Source organism: Aptenodytes patagonicus, chromosome 21, assembly GCF_965638725.1.
Source record: "Aptenodytes patagonicus chromosome 21, bAptPat1.pri.cur, whole genome shotgun sequence".
NCBI lineage: Eukaryota > Metazoa > Chordata > Aves > Sphenisciformes > Spheniscidae > Aptenodytes > Aptenodytes patagonicus.
Genome location: NC_134969.1, coordinates 4273906 through 4290984, shown reverse-complemented (window position 1 = coordinate 4290984; position 17079 = coordinate 4273906). Strand labels below are relative to the sequence as shown.

Below are 17079 nucleotides of genomic sequence, written 5' to 3'. Positions count from 1 at the left end.
ACTGAGCCCAGAGCCGGCAGGAGCCTCATATAGAGGGTGAGGAAGAGGAAGAGCCACCCCGTTAACCCCTGCCAGCCCAGCTCCGTCAGCAGGAGCCCACCCCATGCCCACCCTGCCAGCATGACCCCCCTGCCCCAGCCGCAGCCTTCACACCCCAGAGCCCTGCCCCTGCCCAGCCAGCATTAACCCTCCTTCTCCAGCAGCCCCAGCTCACCTCTGCCAGCTCTCCTCCTCCCTCCTCCTCCTTACAAGAGCCTGGCTGGGATTTTGGGATCCACAGCAAGAGATCTCTGCCTCTTCCCAGGCAGGACTCAGTCTCTCTGTGCCCCCAGCACACGGGGCATCAGGAACAGAACAGGGAAACCATGTCCACTCTGGCAGCTTCTCCTTCGATATCCACCCCAAGATGCTGGGTGCAGCTCAGGAGCAGGAGCCCACCACAATCCCCTTCCCCAGGATCCTGCCCCAGCCGGCGAGGGATAAGGAGGGAGGAAGGGTCCTTGGGGCGCCTTCTCCGCTGGTGGCGAAAGGGTCAAAGCCAGCCCTGAGCCAGGCCAGTTCCTGCCTCCTCTTCCCCCCCGGGAAGGGCTGTAAATCGCAGGAAGCCACAACGGGCTGGAGCCGGCCCAGGGGTTATTTTTACCACTGCCCTCTCCCCTTCCCGAAGGCTGCCTCCCACGGGGGGCAGCCCCCGGCCCCTCTCCATCCCCAGCACCTGCCCGGGCGGCTGCGAAGGTGGCACTGCAGCGGCCGGTGGGGAAGGACATGCTGCACCCTAAGTTCAGCTCCCAGCCCCTTGGAGCGGGACTGGAAAAGCCCCCAGTGCTCCCTAGGAACCCGCCAGCTCCCTCCATCCCTCTCCCAGCCGGAGGGGACCAGCCGCTCCCTCCATCCCTCCTCATCTCCTCTGGATGGAGAGCTGGGGTACAGCCCAGCCCAGGCTGCTTGCAGGGACTGAGGGGACCAGGAGTCTCCAGTGGGGACAAAACCATGGCATTCGGCCCGGGACCCGCAGGCCAGGGCGCTCTGTCGCTGGACGAGAGGGGACCCGGCCAGAGCGCTGCTGGCCCCCACCCCAGTTCCTTCCTGCAGTGCCGCTGCTGGGGAGCCAGTGCCGGGAACCAGGGGCCAGGTCGGCGTCCAGCACCTCCCTGTGTGACGGCACCGGTGCCAGGAAGGGGCTGGAGCCAGTACCCCTGGGCTGACGAAAACGGAGGCTAAAACGGAGGCTGAGCAGGATGAGAGCGGCCAGGGCTTGTCCGAGCTCTGCCAGCACCGGAAAAAATCCCAGTGAAAGTGAGGAAGGAACAAACCACCTATTCTATTCTAATAAACCTGGAGAGGAGCAACGCAGGCAGCTGTGCTCCCAGCAGCACTCGGGCTCTGTGTGCAGCACGCGGCCGTGCCAGAGCAAATCCGACCGTCTCCAGAGGAAGATGGGGGAAAAGGATGGGGGCAAGTGACAGAGAAACCCGTGGCAGCCCTGGGATCTGCCCCCGGGAAGAGAATGGCTGGGTTCCCAGCCGACAGGACCCTATCTTTAACTCCAGGCAACATGAATCACTGTTTATTAGGACAGATTTTATTTTCCGAGCTGGAATTGCAGCAGCCATTCCGGTAAAGCCACAAGTGAGTAAGAGCAGCCCTTGATTCACCTTTCTCTGGCTGATGCGGGGTGTTCCTGGGGGATGCTCCTACCCTGAAGCGAGGCAGACGGAGCAGCCGTCCTCTCTGGCTCCTCCTCGGAGCACCCGCCAGGCACTTACTGCTGAACTGTTATATTTGGACAAGGCAGATTCCCTTTGGGATACAAAAAGGGATGGTGTGGGGAGCCCTTCCTGGCATCGGCATCCCAGGCAGCTCCCGCTTCCCCTGGGGAGGTGATGGGGGTTTTGTCACTTCGACTTCTAGGATGGGATTTACCCAACTAATCAGCCTCTTGTGAAGCTGGTGGCTTCAGCACCAGGTGGCTTTTCTTAGTCACATGGATGCTCTAAGTCCCTTGTTTTCATTTAAGGTTACTCAGAGCTCTCGCAAGGCGCTCTCTGCTCTTTGATGGGGCTCTGCTTCCCTCCCCTCCCGGCTCACCGGGAAGCGAGCACGGTGCCAGGCAAGCGAAGCAATCCCGGGCAAAACCCAGCCACGGCTCCAGACACCTTCTAAGAGCCTGCTTCTGCCAAGCAGCAAAATCACGTAAGATCTCTGAGAACTGCTAGTCCAGATCCGACCTGCTCAACCCAAGCCCCCGTGCTCCCGAGAGCAGCCAGCACCAGATACCTAAGGACAAAAAGTGCAAGAAAGGGGGTGTTTGGAGAGCAAAACCTCTGCCAGCCATCTCGGGTCTGGGGCCAGGTATGGGAAACTTCCAGGCCTCGTGGTGGGAGAGAAAAGTCTAAGGAAGTCCTCAAAGGTCACGAGTCCCAGGGCACAGATCCTCCTTCCAACACCATTTTTCAGAGCATGTCTAGCCCCCGATTAAACAGCCCTGCTCCCCGCAAGCTCTCCTCCCTCCCAGCTCGTGGTAAGGGGGAGAGGGCCCTCTCAGCCCTGCTAATTACGTCCCCACCTCATAACCTACACATCGGGCTTGAGGAGCAGCGGCAGAGTAGCGGCAGAGTAGCACGGCCAGCGCAGGGCTCCCAGCGCTACTCCGATGGATCTGGGCGAGCAGGCAGGGGAAGCCAGAGGCTGCCATGCCCGCAGGCAGCAGGAGGGCTGAAGCCAGCTGTGTCCCATTCAGTCCTTTCCAGATGCATTTCTCCTTTAAAAATAAATAAAAATTATTTTTTTTTTTTAAAAAAATCACTTTAACTCCACCATGACTGGGTGCAGACAGGACTGCAGCACCCGGTAACACAGCCATCCGTTTCTACTTGCTGGTTTACTTTCACAACCCACAAAAGCCCTTTCTGGTCTGAGGTCCATGCAAATGCCACCGCCTGGAGAGCAGCCCACGGGAGCTGGGTGGCTGCAAGCCAGAGCGGGCTCAGGACGCAGACGCTTTCCTTCGGGAGAAGGCAGGAGTGGAAGGCTTGCTATACAAGTTTAAAAATATCAAGGGCTCAAATAGGCATGAATAAATCTGAAACCACCACCTAATCTAAGGCAGCCACCCACAAGTTTGTGCAAGTAGGAACTAGACAGCAGCTGGGCCCAGGAGAAGACACCGAGGCTCCCGTGGATGTTCATCCCCCCAACGGGGGCTGCAAAACCCACGGCAGGTGATGGCTGGCCTTGCTGACTTCTGCCGGCTCTCCCGCGTCTGCGAAGCAAAAGAGGTCAGTGCTGGGACCGCAGGGACAGACAGGAAAGGCAGAGAGAGATGGAAGGAGCTACCGGGACTGAGGGAAGCCTCCCTAGGGTCAACGATGAGCATCAGGGCTGCACCCACCACCTGCTGCAAGGGACCTGCAAAGGTTTTTAGGTTGCATCTGTTTTCATCTCAAATCCCAGAGATTAAAGAGGCCTCCGAGCAATTGCAACTCTAGCAGCAGTTCTCCCTTTGCCCTCTTCGGGAGAACGCAAAGCAAGCCAGCTGCGTCCTCCAGCACCCCAGCCCGGCACGCTTTACCTGGTGGAGTGTGGGACGGGAGCTGGGCGTGTGGGGCCGCCCCAAAGAGAGCGGCCACAGCTCCAACCACCACCTGCCAGCTCAGCCCCGTGGCTCGGCCCAGGCCCCTGCACAGGCCCTGGCTGCTCCTTACGAGCTGCAGCCCTTATGCAATCGCTTTCTGCTTCGGGTACCCAAATAATCTTGGAAATTCGTTTGGGGACAAAGGGATTTAACAAGAACATGGTCTGGGCCGCGGCTCCTCTTGCAGCAACGGTGCTGGCTCATCCTTCAGGTCACTCGACTTCTCCATGCTTCGCTTGCTCTGCTTGTAAGAGCGTGCGGTCTCAGACTCCCCAAAAACACTTACAGAGCTAGTCAACAGAGATCTGCAGCAGCTCAGTCTTGTATTTCCACCTCCCAGGCCACCCCAAACAGCGTAGACGCTCTGGAGGGTTTGTGGCATTTCAGATACGTCCCTCTTCATTGCACTTAAGAACAGAAATTGCACTTTGCATGAACTGCTCCCCAGCCCCTCAGACCGAAAGGGAAATGAAACAGTCAGCGCTCAGCAGTGCCCATTAAACAGAGCTCGTGTTTAAATACTCCTAACTAGTTCTCCGTGGGACAGCTCCTTGTGTTCACACGCAGACCAGCAGTAAATATTAAAAACACTTAGCGATAGGATACCCCATAGAAGGATTCACGGGACATCGGTGGAGCAAAGGCAAAGGCAACGCAAAAACTTGGACGTTCGTGCTGCCCGCGGTCCAAAGGCCATCCGAGCACGTCTGCTCAGCCAGCCACGGCACCGGGGGGGGGGGGGGAAAGTTGTTTCTCTGAAGCGAAGGCACCCTTCCAAGGGGCGGGCAGGCGGCTGCAGGCTCCCCGAGACAGGGCTTTATCTCGACCGCAAAGCAACATCTGCCATTACGCTGCAGTTTGCGCAGGGGCCGCGATTGGCTGGCGCAAAGGTAAACTCCGTTTAAACCAACACAAAGCGAAAATACAAACAAGGCGAGTTCTCAAACCCGGCGCTGCGGAGTGGGGATCGCCCAGCCAAGCCCTGCCCGAGGAAACAGGATGGGCAAGCTGGAGCCCGAGGCCTCAGCATTCTGCAGAACAAGGAAAATAAAGCAGAGGTTGGGTTATTCGAGTTGAGATGCAGCCTTAGTTACAGCTAATTTCTGCACCAGGGCATTTCCTTGCAGATTCCGCCCCCCCCGCCATGGACTAGATATATTTCCAGTATGTAGGCTTAGTTTTCTTCATTTTGTGGGGGAGGAATTTAGCTTGCGTCTGTATTTAAAATCACCACTCGTACAACTAATCAAAGAGGTGTGACTTTCTCTTTTAATTAAGGTGCTTAGCCTTTAATAAAAAAAAAAAAAAAATATCTAAATTTCAATCCCTTTCTCTTTTGCAACGATGGCATTGACTGAAGGGCTCAACCACACAGCTCCTGCCAGGTGGGGAATCTGCCTATTTCTGGCACCAGGATACGCAGGAAACCACAGGCGACGATGCAAGCGCACGGCCCACAGGAGATGACTGGGCTTGGTTTTGTTGTGGGGGTAACAAATGGCAAGACAAAACAGTTTACAGCATTTCCAGTTATTCCCACTCCCAGTCTGCGCAACCCTTTGTTCCAGAGCACTGTTAATTAAGACACGCAAATGGCTCCTAGACTCTTGTACCACGTATAAGCAAAGGTGTTTCCCCACCTTTATTTCTAAGGTTTCTCAGGGCACGCGAGACCAGCAGGCCACCATCCCTCACAAACCTCCAGAAGACCATTTACACCCGGTTCAGCCCCAGGAGCTGCCCCGAGGGCCTGCAGGCGCCTGCTCCCTCCACCAGCTCCAGAGGAAGCCAGCAGCCCGCTCGGCCCGCGTACGCGGGAGGGAAACACAGCAGAGCGCACCCTCACCGGGCTGCCTTCAGCCCTCTGCACAGGGGCTCGTGGTGCGCTCAGGGGGGGGAAAAAAAAAACGGGGTTCACCCACAGAACGAGGGCTGGCGGCTTTCTGGGTGAAATCCTACTCCAGCATAGGCAGGAACTAGAGGGGGAAAGGCTCGCTTCAGCAGGAGGAACGTCAGTGTCCAGGAGAGCGGCAGCATCTATTTGCAGCCTCAAAAAATCCAGTAGTACCAGCAGCGGGGTAGGCAGATCCTGCCAGAGATTTCCTTACAGCCCAGGGTGGTACTCGCTTTGCTTGTAATAACAGCTTCAAGTATGTACTGGATGCAAGAATGCTTTTTTTAGTCTTTAATCCCCTCTTTGAAAACGAAGCACACCCAGAAGAGCACTGTTTTGATTCTTACAGGGCTGGGCAGAAGCCGCAGGGTCCGCAGGGACATGGCTCACCTCAGGCGGTCCCAGAGACAGCTCTGTTTTCACACCCAGTTTGGCCTCGCTCTGCCAAGTCCTCCAGCAGCGCGTTACACATCACTGGAAGTTTGGCACTGCCGCGACCCACAGAGGACGGGCAGCACAGCTATTAGCCAATCTAGCAGCTTTTACAAGCTTAGAATCACTTACGGTATGGCTGTGATGAAGTACTACAGCTTACTTCTGTCCTAGCACAGCAAATAAACCCTTCTGTAGCTTTGCTGACAGCTAGATGACATTGTGCTCACTGAGGAGACAGCATTTCTCTGTAGAAAGTTCAAAAGCTTCATCGAAATTCAGATTTTATTTCAAAAACAGTCATGAACTTAATAAATTACACAATAATTTTCCTCATTATAAATTCTCCATAAAATATATTTTACAGTTTTTAAAGAAAGATTTGAAAAAAAAAATCTTTGAGTGCTGAAAAGTATCTTGACTTTGTGTCATGCTGGTGAATAACTCTGTAGCTGCTACAACAATTTGATTTATCAAAGGCTTTAAAACAAAGACCTCAGACAACAACAACAAAAATCAAACGGAACACAGAGCTCAAGGACTACCATTCAGTGTTAACCAAGGAAACACTCAGTGTCACCCAACAGCAAGGCTAAGCACCATGAGAGGGATTTCGGGTACCCCCACCCTTTAAAGTGGCAATCAGTGCAAAGAGACACTTTGGGAGTCAAAAAAACCACCACCACCACGCCCCCCCCCAAAAAAACCAAACACCTTTCCCGTGCCATTCACTAGCACTCGTTTCTGCACGGCAGGCAGGCAGCACACTTGGTGTTCATCCTTCGAAATACTTCAGAGAAGAATCAGGTGATTTGCAAAGCGCCTTAAAGGTAAGTAGTATTATTCTGTAGTAGATTCACACTTTAAGATAACATAGTTGATTCTGACTTTTGGGTGGGCAGGAGAGAAGAGGAAGTTAACGATGTATTTTTAAAAAGCTCTCAATTTTAACATGGAAAAATTATATAACCTCTTAAAACTTTACTCATCGAATGACCACGCTGAAATGTAAGTACTGTGAAGCAGCGTTGGCACAGACAGCGAGAGGTTTTTCTTCTTCCTTTCAGTAAGAAGCTGAGGCTTCAGTTGTACTGAACTCAGTTAAGATATGAGAAAAAAACCTGGATCTCCGCTTCTAGAACATAAGAATAAATAGATTTCTCCTTATCGTTACTCACAGATAGGCTCCCACTCTTCTTTTACAGACTAAGCTCTCTGCAGGGAAGGAGCGACACTGGGACATCTACGCAGGCAACAGGCTGTGTCCTCGGTGCGATGCAGTCGCCTCCGTCCCTGCCAATCTACACTGAAGCGAAGGCGCTCTGCCGTACTCAAAAGTTACTTCTATAGCATCTTCTGAACAATAAACATTGTTTTGAGACAGCAAAATGTACTTGCCTGAGAATCCCTGTTTAGACAACTTGCCTGAAACGATAAAGTGAAGCAAAATAACAAGAATTAAAGACTAAGGCCCCCTGGGTAACTGCCACCAGCTCTACACAGCACCAGGTAAGAACCAGCTGTAGTCCGTAAAGCCTCAGGAGTTTGGTAGAATCAGAATCCTTTGCTTTTAGAAGAACAAAAAAAAAAATACTGTATTTTGTTTGTGCTGTTTATTCACACTCGGGCAGAATAAAGACTGACTGATCAGAACTGCTCTCACAGCACTAAGAGGCAATAGCATCCGAGAAGCAAGTTACACAAGGGAATACGTATGGCAGTTCTCGGGGAAGATTTGGGAAAAAACATTAAATTCATTTTATTAAGAAAACCGGCCTTTGTTGCAGCTTTAATATATCTGCCTTTAAAGGCTTTTTTTTTTTTTTTTTTAAAGACTCTACTTTTTCCAAAAGGTCAAATTGATGAGAATTTGGTCACGGTCCTGCACCCAAAAGAACAAAGTGTTATTACAAAGCAGCTTCTGACTGCCGTACGGCGTCAGGTGGCCTTCGTGAAACCTCTCTTAGCGTATCAATCTGCTTCTGTGGACTAAGAGCTGGGGATAAGCAGCCTTTCAACTACTTCAAGGCTTTCCATCCTACTGTCCGTGGTTTTAAATATTACTTCTTTAAAAGGAAGAAAAGAAAGAAATAAAAAAAAAATCGGCCAAGGTCGCCACACAAATCGGAGATCCCTTTCACATACCGGTTACTGGGTTTTCTCCCGTATTTGAGAATAGGTGTGTTCTACAAGACAAACAAACAGTCAGCCCTTTATCTCCTCATCACTACCAGGTCAGAGTCAGTGCCAGAAAGGAAGAGACCGTGACCAGTATTATTAGATTCAGTTAACGGGAAAACTGTGCTGCAACCATATTTTGAAGAATCTTAAAAATAACCCTCTACGCTGCTGGATTCCCTCATCCGCGTTTCCATGAACTGAGCTCACGTACTCTCCTATTTGAAGTACCCAGGGTGCTACTGGATTATAGATACAAGAGTAGAGAGCACATTGCGAAACTGTAGATTAACTGATTAATAGAGTATTTGATTACTAGAAGAAAGCAAAATCAAATGATTAATGAACTAGCCAAACATGCTGGCACCTGATTGCCTCCATTTTGTAATTTGACTCCCTCAGTGACGAGCTCATTAAGCTGTAAGTGCTAAGCTTGGCCATGTCAGCACTTTAAAAACTGCTGATCCACTTGCATTGCATTTTTTTGTCTGCAAAGTCACATCTCGGACCCTATCTTTGACATCAGATAACAAAAATAAATAATAAAGTTATTCAGGCCTGGAGAAGAAAGAATGCTTCTCATCTATCTTCTTCACCTAGTTCTCTAGCAGACCCCAATCATTCAGACCCACAGCAAATAATTTAAGAAAAGTGGCATACACTCCCAGTCACTCGTATACATAAACATATACACAGAATTACTTTACAAAGCCTGAAGACTTGCACTACCAGCATGCAAATCTCTTCTTCCATGAGAGTTCCTAACACTGACATAGGAAACTGGAATGTACAAAATACTCCGCGACATAGTGCTGGAAATCAAGTCTCAGCTCTCAAGACATCCCACTGCCAGCGTACACAAACGAACACCGTCACATCTTACACTTGCATGTAACATCCTGGTATTATACACATCAACGCATCATTAACACAGCGGCCAACTCAACATCCGTATCATTTATGAAACTCAGAAGAGATTCGTTTGGTAGAAACTACACCCTGCAGGTTTGAGTTCAGGCTCGTTTCTTTTACTGCCATTAAGCTGCACCATCAGTTAGGTGAGAAGGAGCTCTCTCGAGAGACAGGACTCGGCAGGTCACGTGTCCCAGCTGCTGTCTTTAAAAGCTATGTTGACTAACCGCAGTTCTAGCTCAAAAGCATCAGGTCGGTCCTGCGGGTTGGCAGCCAGCATTTCCTTGATCAGCTGTTTCATTCGAGCATTCATGGATTTTTTCTTTACGGGGATGAGCAGTTCCATTTTAGGGTTTTCTAGAAGCGCCTCTCCAACAGGCACGATCGCTGTCCCCTGCTTGACGTAACTCCCCAGAAGTTCTTTCTTTGTTTCCGTATCTATGAATGTGATTCTTTCCAACATTGCCCAGATTATAATCCCCAACGCAAAGATGTCTGCTTTGGCAGTGTAGTGTCCTTCCCAGACTTCGGGGGCCATATAGAAGTCAGTCCCACATGCAGTTGATAGAAAACACTTATTTACGTTGACTGGTTCCTCGGGATTCTGTCCTGAGGCTGAACATACTTTACTCAGCCCAAAATCAGCTACTTTCAGGGTAGGCTCCAAGTCACTAGCATCCATCCTGCTCTGAGATATCAGAATATTGTCAGGTTTGAGATCACGATGAATAATCTGATTTTTGTGCAGGAACGCCAGCGCGCTGCTGAGCTGAAGCATGAAACTGGTGTTGGTCTTGCGGTTTGGCTTTCGGGACAACAGATACTCATTCATGTCTCCTCCATCACAGAAATCCATTACAAACCAGAGGTAGTAAGCACTTCTGGGGTCAAAGACTATTTCTCCTTTTAATGAGGTCTCTACAAGCTGCAACAAGGAAAAGAAATGTCATAACTACCTGATGATCACAAGAATAGAAAGATATGATGGAAAAATGCATGAAGTATGGATCCTCCTCTCGACAACCCAGACAGCAAGATATTGCAACTGGTGAAAATAAAACTACGCAAAATCTATGATGTAAAAAAAAAAAAAAAAAATCACAATGTATTTGACAGCCTCCTTATTTTCGTGCGTGAGAAGCATATCAAGTTCATGCTCCTGCCCAGAAGCTAGAGCCTGACCCAGATAACAGTATTTTGAAAGATACTAAGTGGCCATTGCGCTCCCATCTGTTTCAGCTGGACAGTGTCCCACCCCGACAAAGCCTGTCCCACCCATTCTGCTAACAACTTTAATGTACAAACAAAGTCTCAAGAAGTAACTCCATACAGTGCCAGGGGGTTGTATTTGTCCTCGCTGATGAAGCAGCACCGCAATAAGTTTTTTTAAAGCCTATTCTCCACTCCTTACACACGAATGTATTTTAGCACGCGTCAACACAGCATCCCTTAACTCAGGAGAACGCTAAACTACGGGCACAGCTGAACAGCTGCTGCACGTAACACCTCTCCCACCGCCACGATCCACTAGCTGTTTTCTAGAATATAAGCAGGGAGTAGCTCGAGCAGCCGGTTCTAACAGCTGCTTCAAACAAAAAGCAAAGTAAAACCAGCAACCAGTTTTACTAATCCTGTTTACACAACTACACATTTGCCTCTTCAGCTCCTGTGGGGTGGCTCTTAGTATGCTCTGGAAGGTTAAGTCTTGCAATTATTTCTGTTAGTAGTAAACCAACATATACTAAACCAAATGTAGCTCCTACAGGCTTTCAAAAATTAAGGTAGCTATTAGTATTTAGAGAGGCATTTAAAAAAAGTGACCTTTTTCCATCCAAGAGCAAAATGACTAGCAATTTATAGCTATCTTTAGTTGCGAGCACAACTAGTACTCAACTAGTACGGACCAACTTAAAACAGTAAATCCATGTTAGAACTAGAAAACTACATATTTAGGGTTTACAGTCAACAACAGTGAGATTAAGGTATCACAGGACAGCGAGGAGCCTCCTTTGCCAAGCGAGCACCAACACACAGCTCTTCCCTCCACACGGCTTTACAGAAGCTGTACTTGCATCTCAGTTCAGAGCGTTAAAGACCACAAAATCCACTACCACGTCTGTGACAGCAGCAAGCACCACAGGACCAGGCTAGTTTAGGACTCTCACTTTACTGACTTAGTTCAGGTGACACCGGCTAAGCGTCTGCCCCAAAGCCCTTCAGGAGACACTAATACCCGCCGGCCCCGGCCAGCCTCCTCACACACTGCACCCATTCAGCTCTGTAACGTAATATCACCTGGGGTGGGGAGAGGGGAGGGCAAGCCAAGGGAGATCCGATTTTCTCTATTTTAGCACATGCTATTATAAAATGATCCCAGTCTCTTCACAGTCAGCTCAGCTCTGCCCTTTGCTCTTCGCTGCTCTCTGGAGCAGGAAAACAATTTGTAGTGCTCGCGCGTGACACGGGCGAGATCTACGTGCTGCATTGTTAACAGGCACTACCATCAAAACCCAATGCTGCAAGGTGATCTGGAAACCCTTCCCCATCTTGCAGTTCCACCCTGGTTGGTTTGTTTGTTTTTTTTTTTAAGCTCCTCCCTGTACAGCTGTCCACAAGTTTGATGCAATCTCTCACAGATCCACTAACGACCAGGAAGGTAAGGCACTCATTTCTCCCACACAAGCTGGCCAGTATTATTTTACCCTAATCCCTTCATGAAAGCAGGTCAGTAACAACTACCAAGCTACAGCGAGTTTACAAAGGCAAGAATCCTCTTTCTCAGGCTCGTACAGCACTCGGCACAACGGGATCTGGACAGCCGTGAAGGGTTGTCAGATGAATGTTCACTAACAAAAGGTCCTACATTAGACATGCAAGAATGACAACAGTAAAAACTGAAATGATAAAAGCTGACTAGGGATAACACAATAAACATTGAGCAGGCTACTGACTTTTTAAACCAGAGACACAAATTTCTGCCAGGGCATGATTTATAGCTGGGGCAGCTTCTTGACAAGGGAATGAATCAGATTATCTTTCAAAGTCTTTTCAGAGCTACTTATTCTTCAAAAATATGCATCTTCAAACTTAAAGGCGACTTAAAGGACGCTTTCAGTAGCCACATAGGGGGAGTGATATTTACTCCGTTATTTATCATACCTTTACCTCTCTTTGAAGAAACTAATAGTTATTTATTCAAAAAAGAAAACAGCTCCCGGCATGCTACCAATTGCTTATTATTTCTGAAAGAATTTTAAGCGTTGGCTTCCTAAATCAAGATGGTTACTTCCTCTTCCAAGGACATCCGAGATTAAGAAATTCTTCAGAGCTCTGTCCCAAGACATCAGTACATGTCTGCTCATTAACCCTGCAGCAGGGCTTCTACCAAGTAATACGACAGCCTGCACCTCCCTCGTGCTTTACCCGTGGTGTTTCCTCAAATTATCAAAGCAGATTTGCATTAAAAAAAATCCTGGAGTCTTTTAGACTGGCATGGCTTGAAATCACAAGATACAGGTGATTGTTCAATAGATACGCTCTTTTAAAGATACATAATAATTTTTGGGTGTCAACAACGTGAACAATACCCTCTCCTAACTAGGCATACCTCAAAAAAAAAAAAAAAAAAAAAGAGATCTTAGCTACCCACCTCCTTCCCTCCCAGCTACACATCCATATTAATTACTTCCACCCCATTACCTCAGCTTCATGTACCTGTAAATAAAGGGAGGAACTGGAGCCATGGGACATCTTCTGCACCATACCATCTTTCTGCAAGATGCACTCCTCCAGGTGAATGACGTTGGGATGCTGGCTCTTGATACTGCTAAGTGCCCAGAACTCACGCAGAGCTAGTTCCACGTTCTCTGGAGCATGGCACCGAATCTTTTTCACCGCGACCCGTGCAGAGGTCTTCCTGACGACTGCTTCGTACACCACACCATAACTGCCACGACCAACCTCCCGTATTAGATCGTACTTAGGCTGGCTACTCACCATCTTCAAGATCAAGGGTTCTGGGGAAGGGGGAAAAACCCACAGAACTAAAACTTATGAACAAGAACTGGGCTGTATTTTCCCCCATACGGCTTGGTGCGGCAATATTAGGCCTACCAAAACCCTGCAATTAACAGGGCAGTGCCTCCGAGCGTTACCCTGAACGGAACGCTGCATTCGAGTGCTAGAACGTTCCAGAAGCTATTCTGTAAACCTGTACCTGTTGCCACGGACTAGTTAAAAGTGAAATTACATCATTTTGGTGGGACTATTAAGATTTCAAATACAGCCCAGTTTTCAAGGTGGCAACAATTCAAACCTAGACTTGTATTGTGCCGAGACAGGACTATCGCGTATGTTCCTGCTCCTTTCTCTCAGTGTCTTCCATGAACATCTGCGGGAATAATAGTACGGTATCATGCTCTCCATCCACACCTGGGATAGCAGAGGAGAGGTTCTAGTTGAAGCCTGTGGTTGGGCAGTAACAGATTTAATTAACACTGCCTTTTATGGAGGTGACTGCATAAGTAAGCATTGCTGTTATACTTTAATCATGAAATTCTTTTACTGATACTAGGACAAGAGGATGCTTTGGATTGCTTCCGATTTATTTTTTAATGTTACTATGATTTTTCACCTAGTCTCCTCTGAACGAGAAGTCTACGGTTACAAAAAGTTAGAAAGGGTACCTGATTGCAGAAGCTTATATCCAGCATCTAACTTTCACTTTTGCTCAACAGGGCAGGGACAAAAGTTAAGATATTGCTCTATAAGTAAAACAAGAGACAGACACACACACACAAAAAAAAAGCCACCAAACACTGCTACAGATTTATGACCCTCCCTGCACACTTCCCTGCAAGATTACAAACTAAAACACACCAGCACCACCTTCACACAACCAAACCAAAATGGGACACTGACTATAAACAGGAAAAAAAAAAGCTTGGCTAGCCAATTATCACTGGTCAAACAGAATGAAACACAAAAAAACCAAAAAATAATATCACAGCTAGTATATCAGAGTTTGTAAGATTGCCAGTGATAAGTGTAATTCTCTATATCAGTAAACCAGGCAATAAGGACCACATCAAAACAGCCTGTTATTAGTAGGAAGCTTTCAACTATTTCCACTGTTTTAGGTACTTTTTTTTTTTTAGAAAAAAGAAAAAAAAAAAGAAAGAGAGAGAAAAAAAGGTATCATCAGTCTCATGGCAATACTACACAGACATTTTAACCTTTTAGCAAAGCTCCGTGATGCACATTTACGAGAACATTTTGAACTGAAATGTGATGTGCCCAAGAAACGCATTACCATGAGATTCTGCTCACAGGATGCATTGAGCCTGCAGCTGTAGCAGGACCATGAGGAACAGATTGAGATTACAGCCTGTACATTTGATCTGATGGGCCAATAGCCCTTCCCACGCAGGGGAGAAGAGCGGGGTCTGTAATCTCACCAGCGGCCAAATAACTCCTGAGGAAAAGATTGTGTTACTCAAACACTTATCACATCAGGTTCAAAATGAGCAGAAAACGTCGTCCCCCCCCGTGTTGAGAGTCAGTCAGCTGTGTGCTGTTACCAGAGAGGATCTGTCATACTGCCAAGCGTCAGGGTTGCTACCTGCCTTCCTTCATCCCCACAGCGGGCTAGGCTGGTCTGGAAACGCCACCAAGGTTTATTGCCTAACCCCATGAGAAGCGCCGCCTGCTCCTCAGGGCAGCGACCGGGGCAGCTCACGCCGAGCGGCAGGGCCCCGGCAGCGGCGCCAGGCACAGGCCCGGCAGCGCAAAGCAAACAGGCCGGGCCTGCCCCTGCTCCCTCCTGCAGACCTGGGAAGCTGCAGCCGGCACCTCACACGGGAAGCGCTTTCCCTCCCTGGCTGCCTCGTTAGCAGCAACGATTACGGAATAAAATAAATTACACCCCCCCACCCCCCCTTCGCCCTGCTCCTCCAGGGAGGCCCCACAAGCGGCTGTCGCACCGGGACCCCACCTGCACCGAGGGGGACCTTGCTCCAGAGGGAAATTACCGAGGCACCGCTCGCTTCGGGCGGAGGCCGGGAGCGGGGTCTGACCCCGTCAGCCGCGGCCCGAAGGGGAGCCCGCCCCGCTGGGCCCCGCAGCCGCCTCAGCAGGTACCCGGGCCCCGTCACAGCCCTCACGCACACCTGGGACGGAGATTCCCCGCCCGTGTGGGCCCGGCGCGGGCCGCTCCGTGAAGCCCCCCCCCCTACGACGCACCGGGGCGACCGCCCGGACCCGCTCCCCGCCGCCCCCGGGCCGGGCCAGGCCGGGCCGGGCGCCGCGTTACCTCAACGCCGCCGCCGCGCTGCCTCTGCCCGGCCGCCATTATAGGGCTCCCCTCCCCTCCCCTGCGCCGCCGCCACACCCCCGCGCCAGCCACGCCCCCGCGCCGCCGCCGCGCCCCCTGATTGGTCGGCGGCGAGGGGGAGTGGGGAGCGCGCGCGCCCCTCCGCCCAGGGGGGTGCGCGCGTGCCGTTCCCGCGCTTCCCTGGCGGCGCGCGCGGCGGGTGCAGCCGCCCGTGCAAGGCGATGCCGGCGCCTTGTGCATCCCCTTCTCCCCCCCCCCCCCACCCCGGCTGCTCTCCGCCCTGCCCTGTGCATCCCCCACCGCTGCGCTCACCCCGCTTCGCAATGACAGCTCTCCTCTTTTTTGGGGGTGTTTTGTGTTTTTTTAAATTTATTTATTGATTTATTGCTTGGCATTAAGAAAGGAGTCCCTCACGCCTTCGGTTGCGCTCTGGCTTTGTGTGACGGCGACACAGCTCCTAGCGGAGAGCTGTCTCCCCTCCCTGTGCCCCGCTCTCTGCCATTGCCCCCTTTGCTCTGCAGGCTGCAGGACTGGACGTGCCCCCCGTGCACAGGAGTTGGGGGGCATGGGGCGTCCTGCCACGGTCCCCGCTGTCCCCTCGACCCATAGGGCCATCACAGTCATTTTGGGAGAGGCCAGGGCCTGCCGCTGCTTGGAGCCCTGCAGAGAGCGAGCAGAGGCCGTTCAAGTACGCTCCTGCCAGAGCAACGCGCTCTTGCATCTCTCCCCGGTTAATTGGGAAGGAGCCCGGTGGTGGTTAGTGCCTCGAGGCCCTGCCTAAGCTGCCCCAAGCCAATTAGGGGCCGATGAGCCCCTAGTGGGTTTTGAAAGCTGATCAGGGCATTACACCCCCCCCCCCTATTCCCGCGAATCCCCTTAATCAAGTCCAGAAGCAATTAGTTAATCAATGCCACCCCCCGGGCAAGGGCCAGCTTGTGGGCGTGGGGTGGGTGCACATCGGGGTGCCCCACTCCTGGCTCCGGTCGGTGGCTGACCCCCGCGCTGCCCTCCTGAGTGCCCGGCCAGCCCTGCTTCCATGCCAGCACCTCCCTGGAAGAGCCCCGAGTGCCGAAACGGGGACATTTTTGCAAGATGTGCTTGGCTGGTCCCAGCAGAGTCGCTTGGCCAACTTGTGAGCCTGCCCGGAAGGAGCACCCAAAACAGCTGTGGGGCTGCCCTGCCCCAGGGGGGACTGGCTGCAGCAAAAATGGGGCCTGCGCACCCGTGTACCCATGCACCCGTGTACCCCTGTACCCATGCATCCCTGCACCCTTATACCCATGTACTCATGGACCCATGTACCCCTGCACCCATGTACCCTGTGTACCCATGCACTCGTGCACTTGTGCACCCATTTCCCCATGCACCCACATACCTCTGCACCCATGCACCCTGTGTACCCATGCACTCATGCACTTGTGCACCCATTTACCCATGTACCCACATACCCCTGCACTTGTGCACCCACATACCTCTGCACCCATGCACCCTGTGTACCCATGCACTCATGCACTTGTGCACCCATTTACCCATGCACCCACATACCCCTGCACTTGTGCACCCACGTACCCCTGCACCCATGCACCTCTGCACCCACATACCCCTGTACTTGTGCACTCATACACTCCTGCACCCCAGCACTCATCCTCTCCTGCCCGCAGTCGCTGTGGGCGCAGCAGCAGCCACCATCCCACCCCA

At 51.0% G+C, this 17079-nt stretch overlaps 1 protein-coding gene across 2 annotated transcripts; it reads right to left on the bottom strand.

Annotated features, from left to right (window-relative positions):
- Window positions 1–6227: 6227 nt before the first annotated feature.
- On the bottom strand, window positions 6228–15407 carry PDIK1L (PDLIM1 interacting kinase 1 like). Of its 2 annotated transcripts, none has more exons than XM_076357630.1 (3): window positions 15361–15407; window positions 12765–14191; window positions 6228–9975 (listed from the first exon to the last, which is right to left on the bottom strand). In XM_076357630.1, the coding sequence occupies exons 2-3, from the start codon at window positions 13047–13049 to the stop codon at window positions 9235–9237; spliced, it is 1026 nt and encodes a 341-aa protein (XP_076213745.1). In that variant the 5' UTR covers window positions 13050–14191; window positions 15361–15407; the 3' UTR covers window positions 6228–9234. The 2 variants fall into 2 exon arrangements, with proteins under 2 accessions (XP_076213745.1, XP_076213746.1); XM_076357631.1 differs by having other exon boundaries at window positions 12765–13066; window positions 15361–15388.
- Window positions 15408–17079: the final 1672 nt, after the last annotated feature.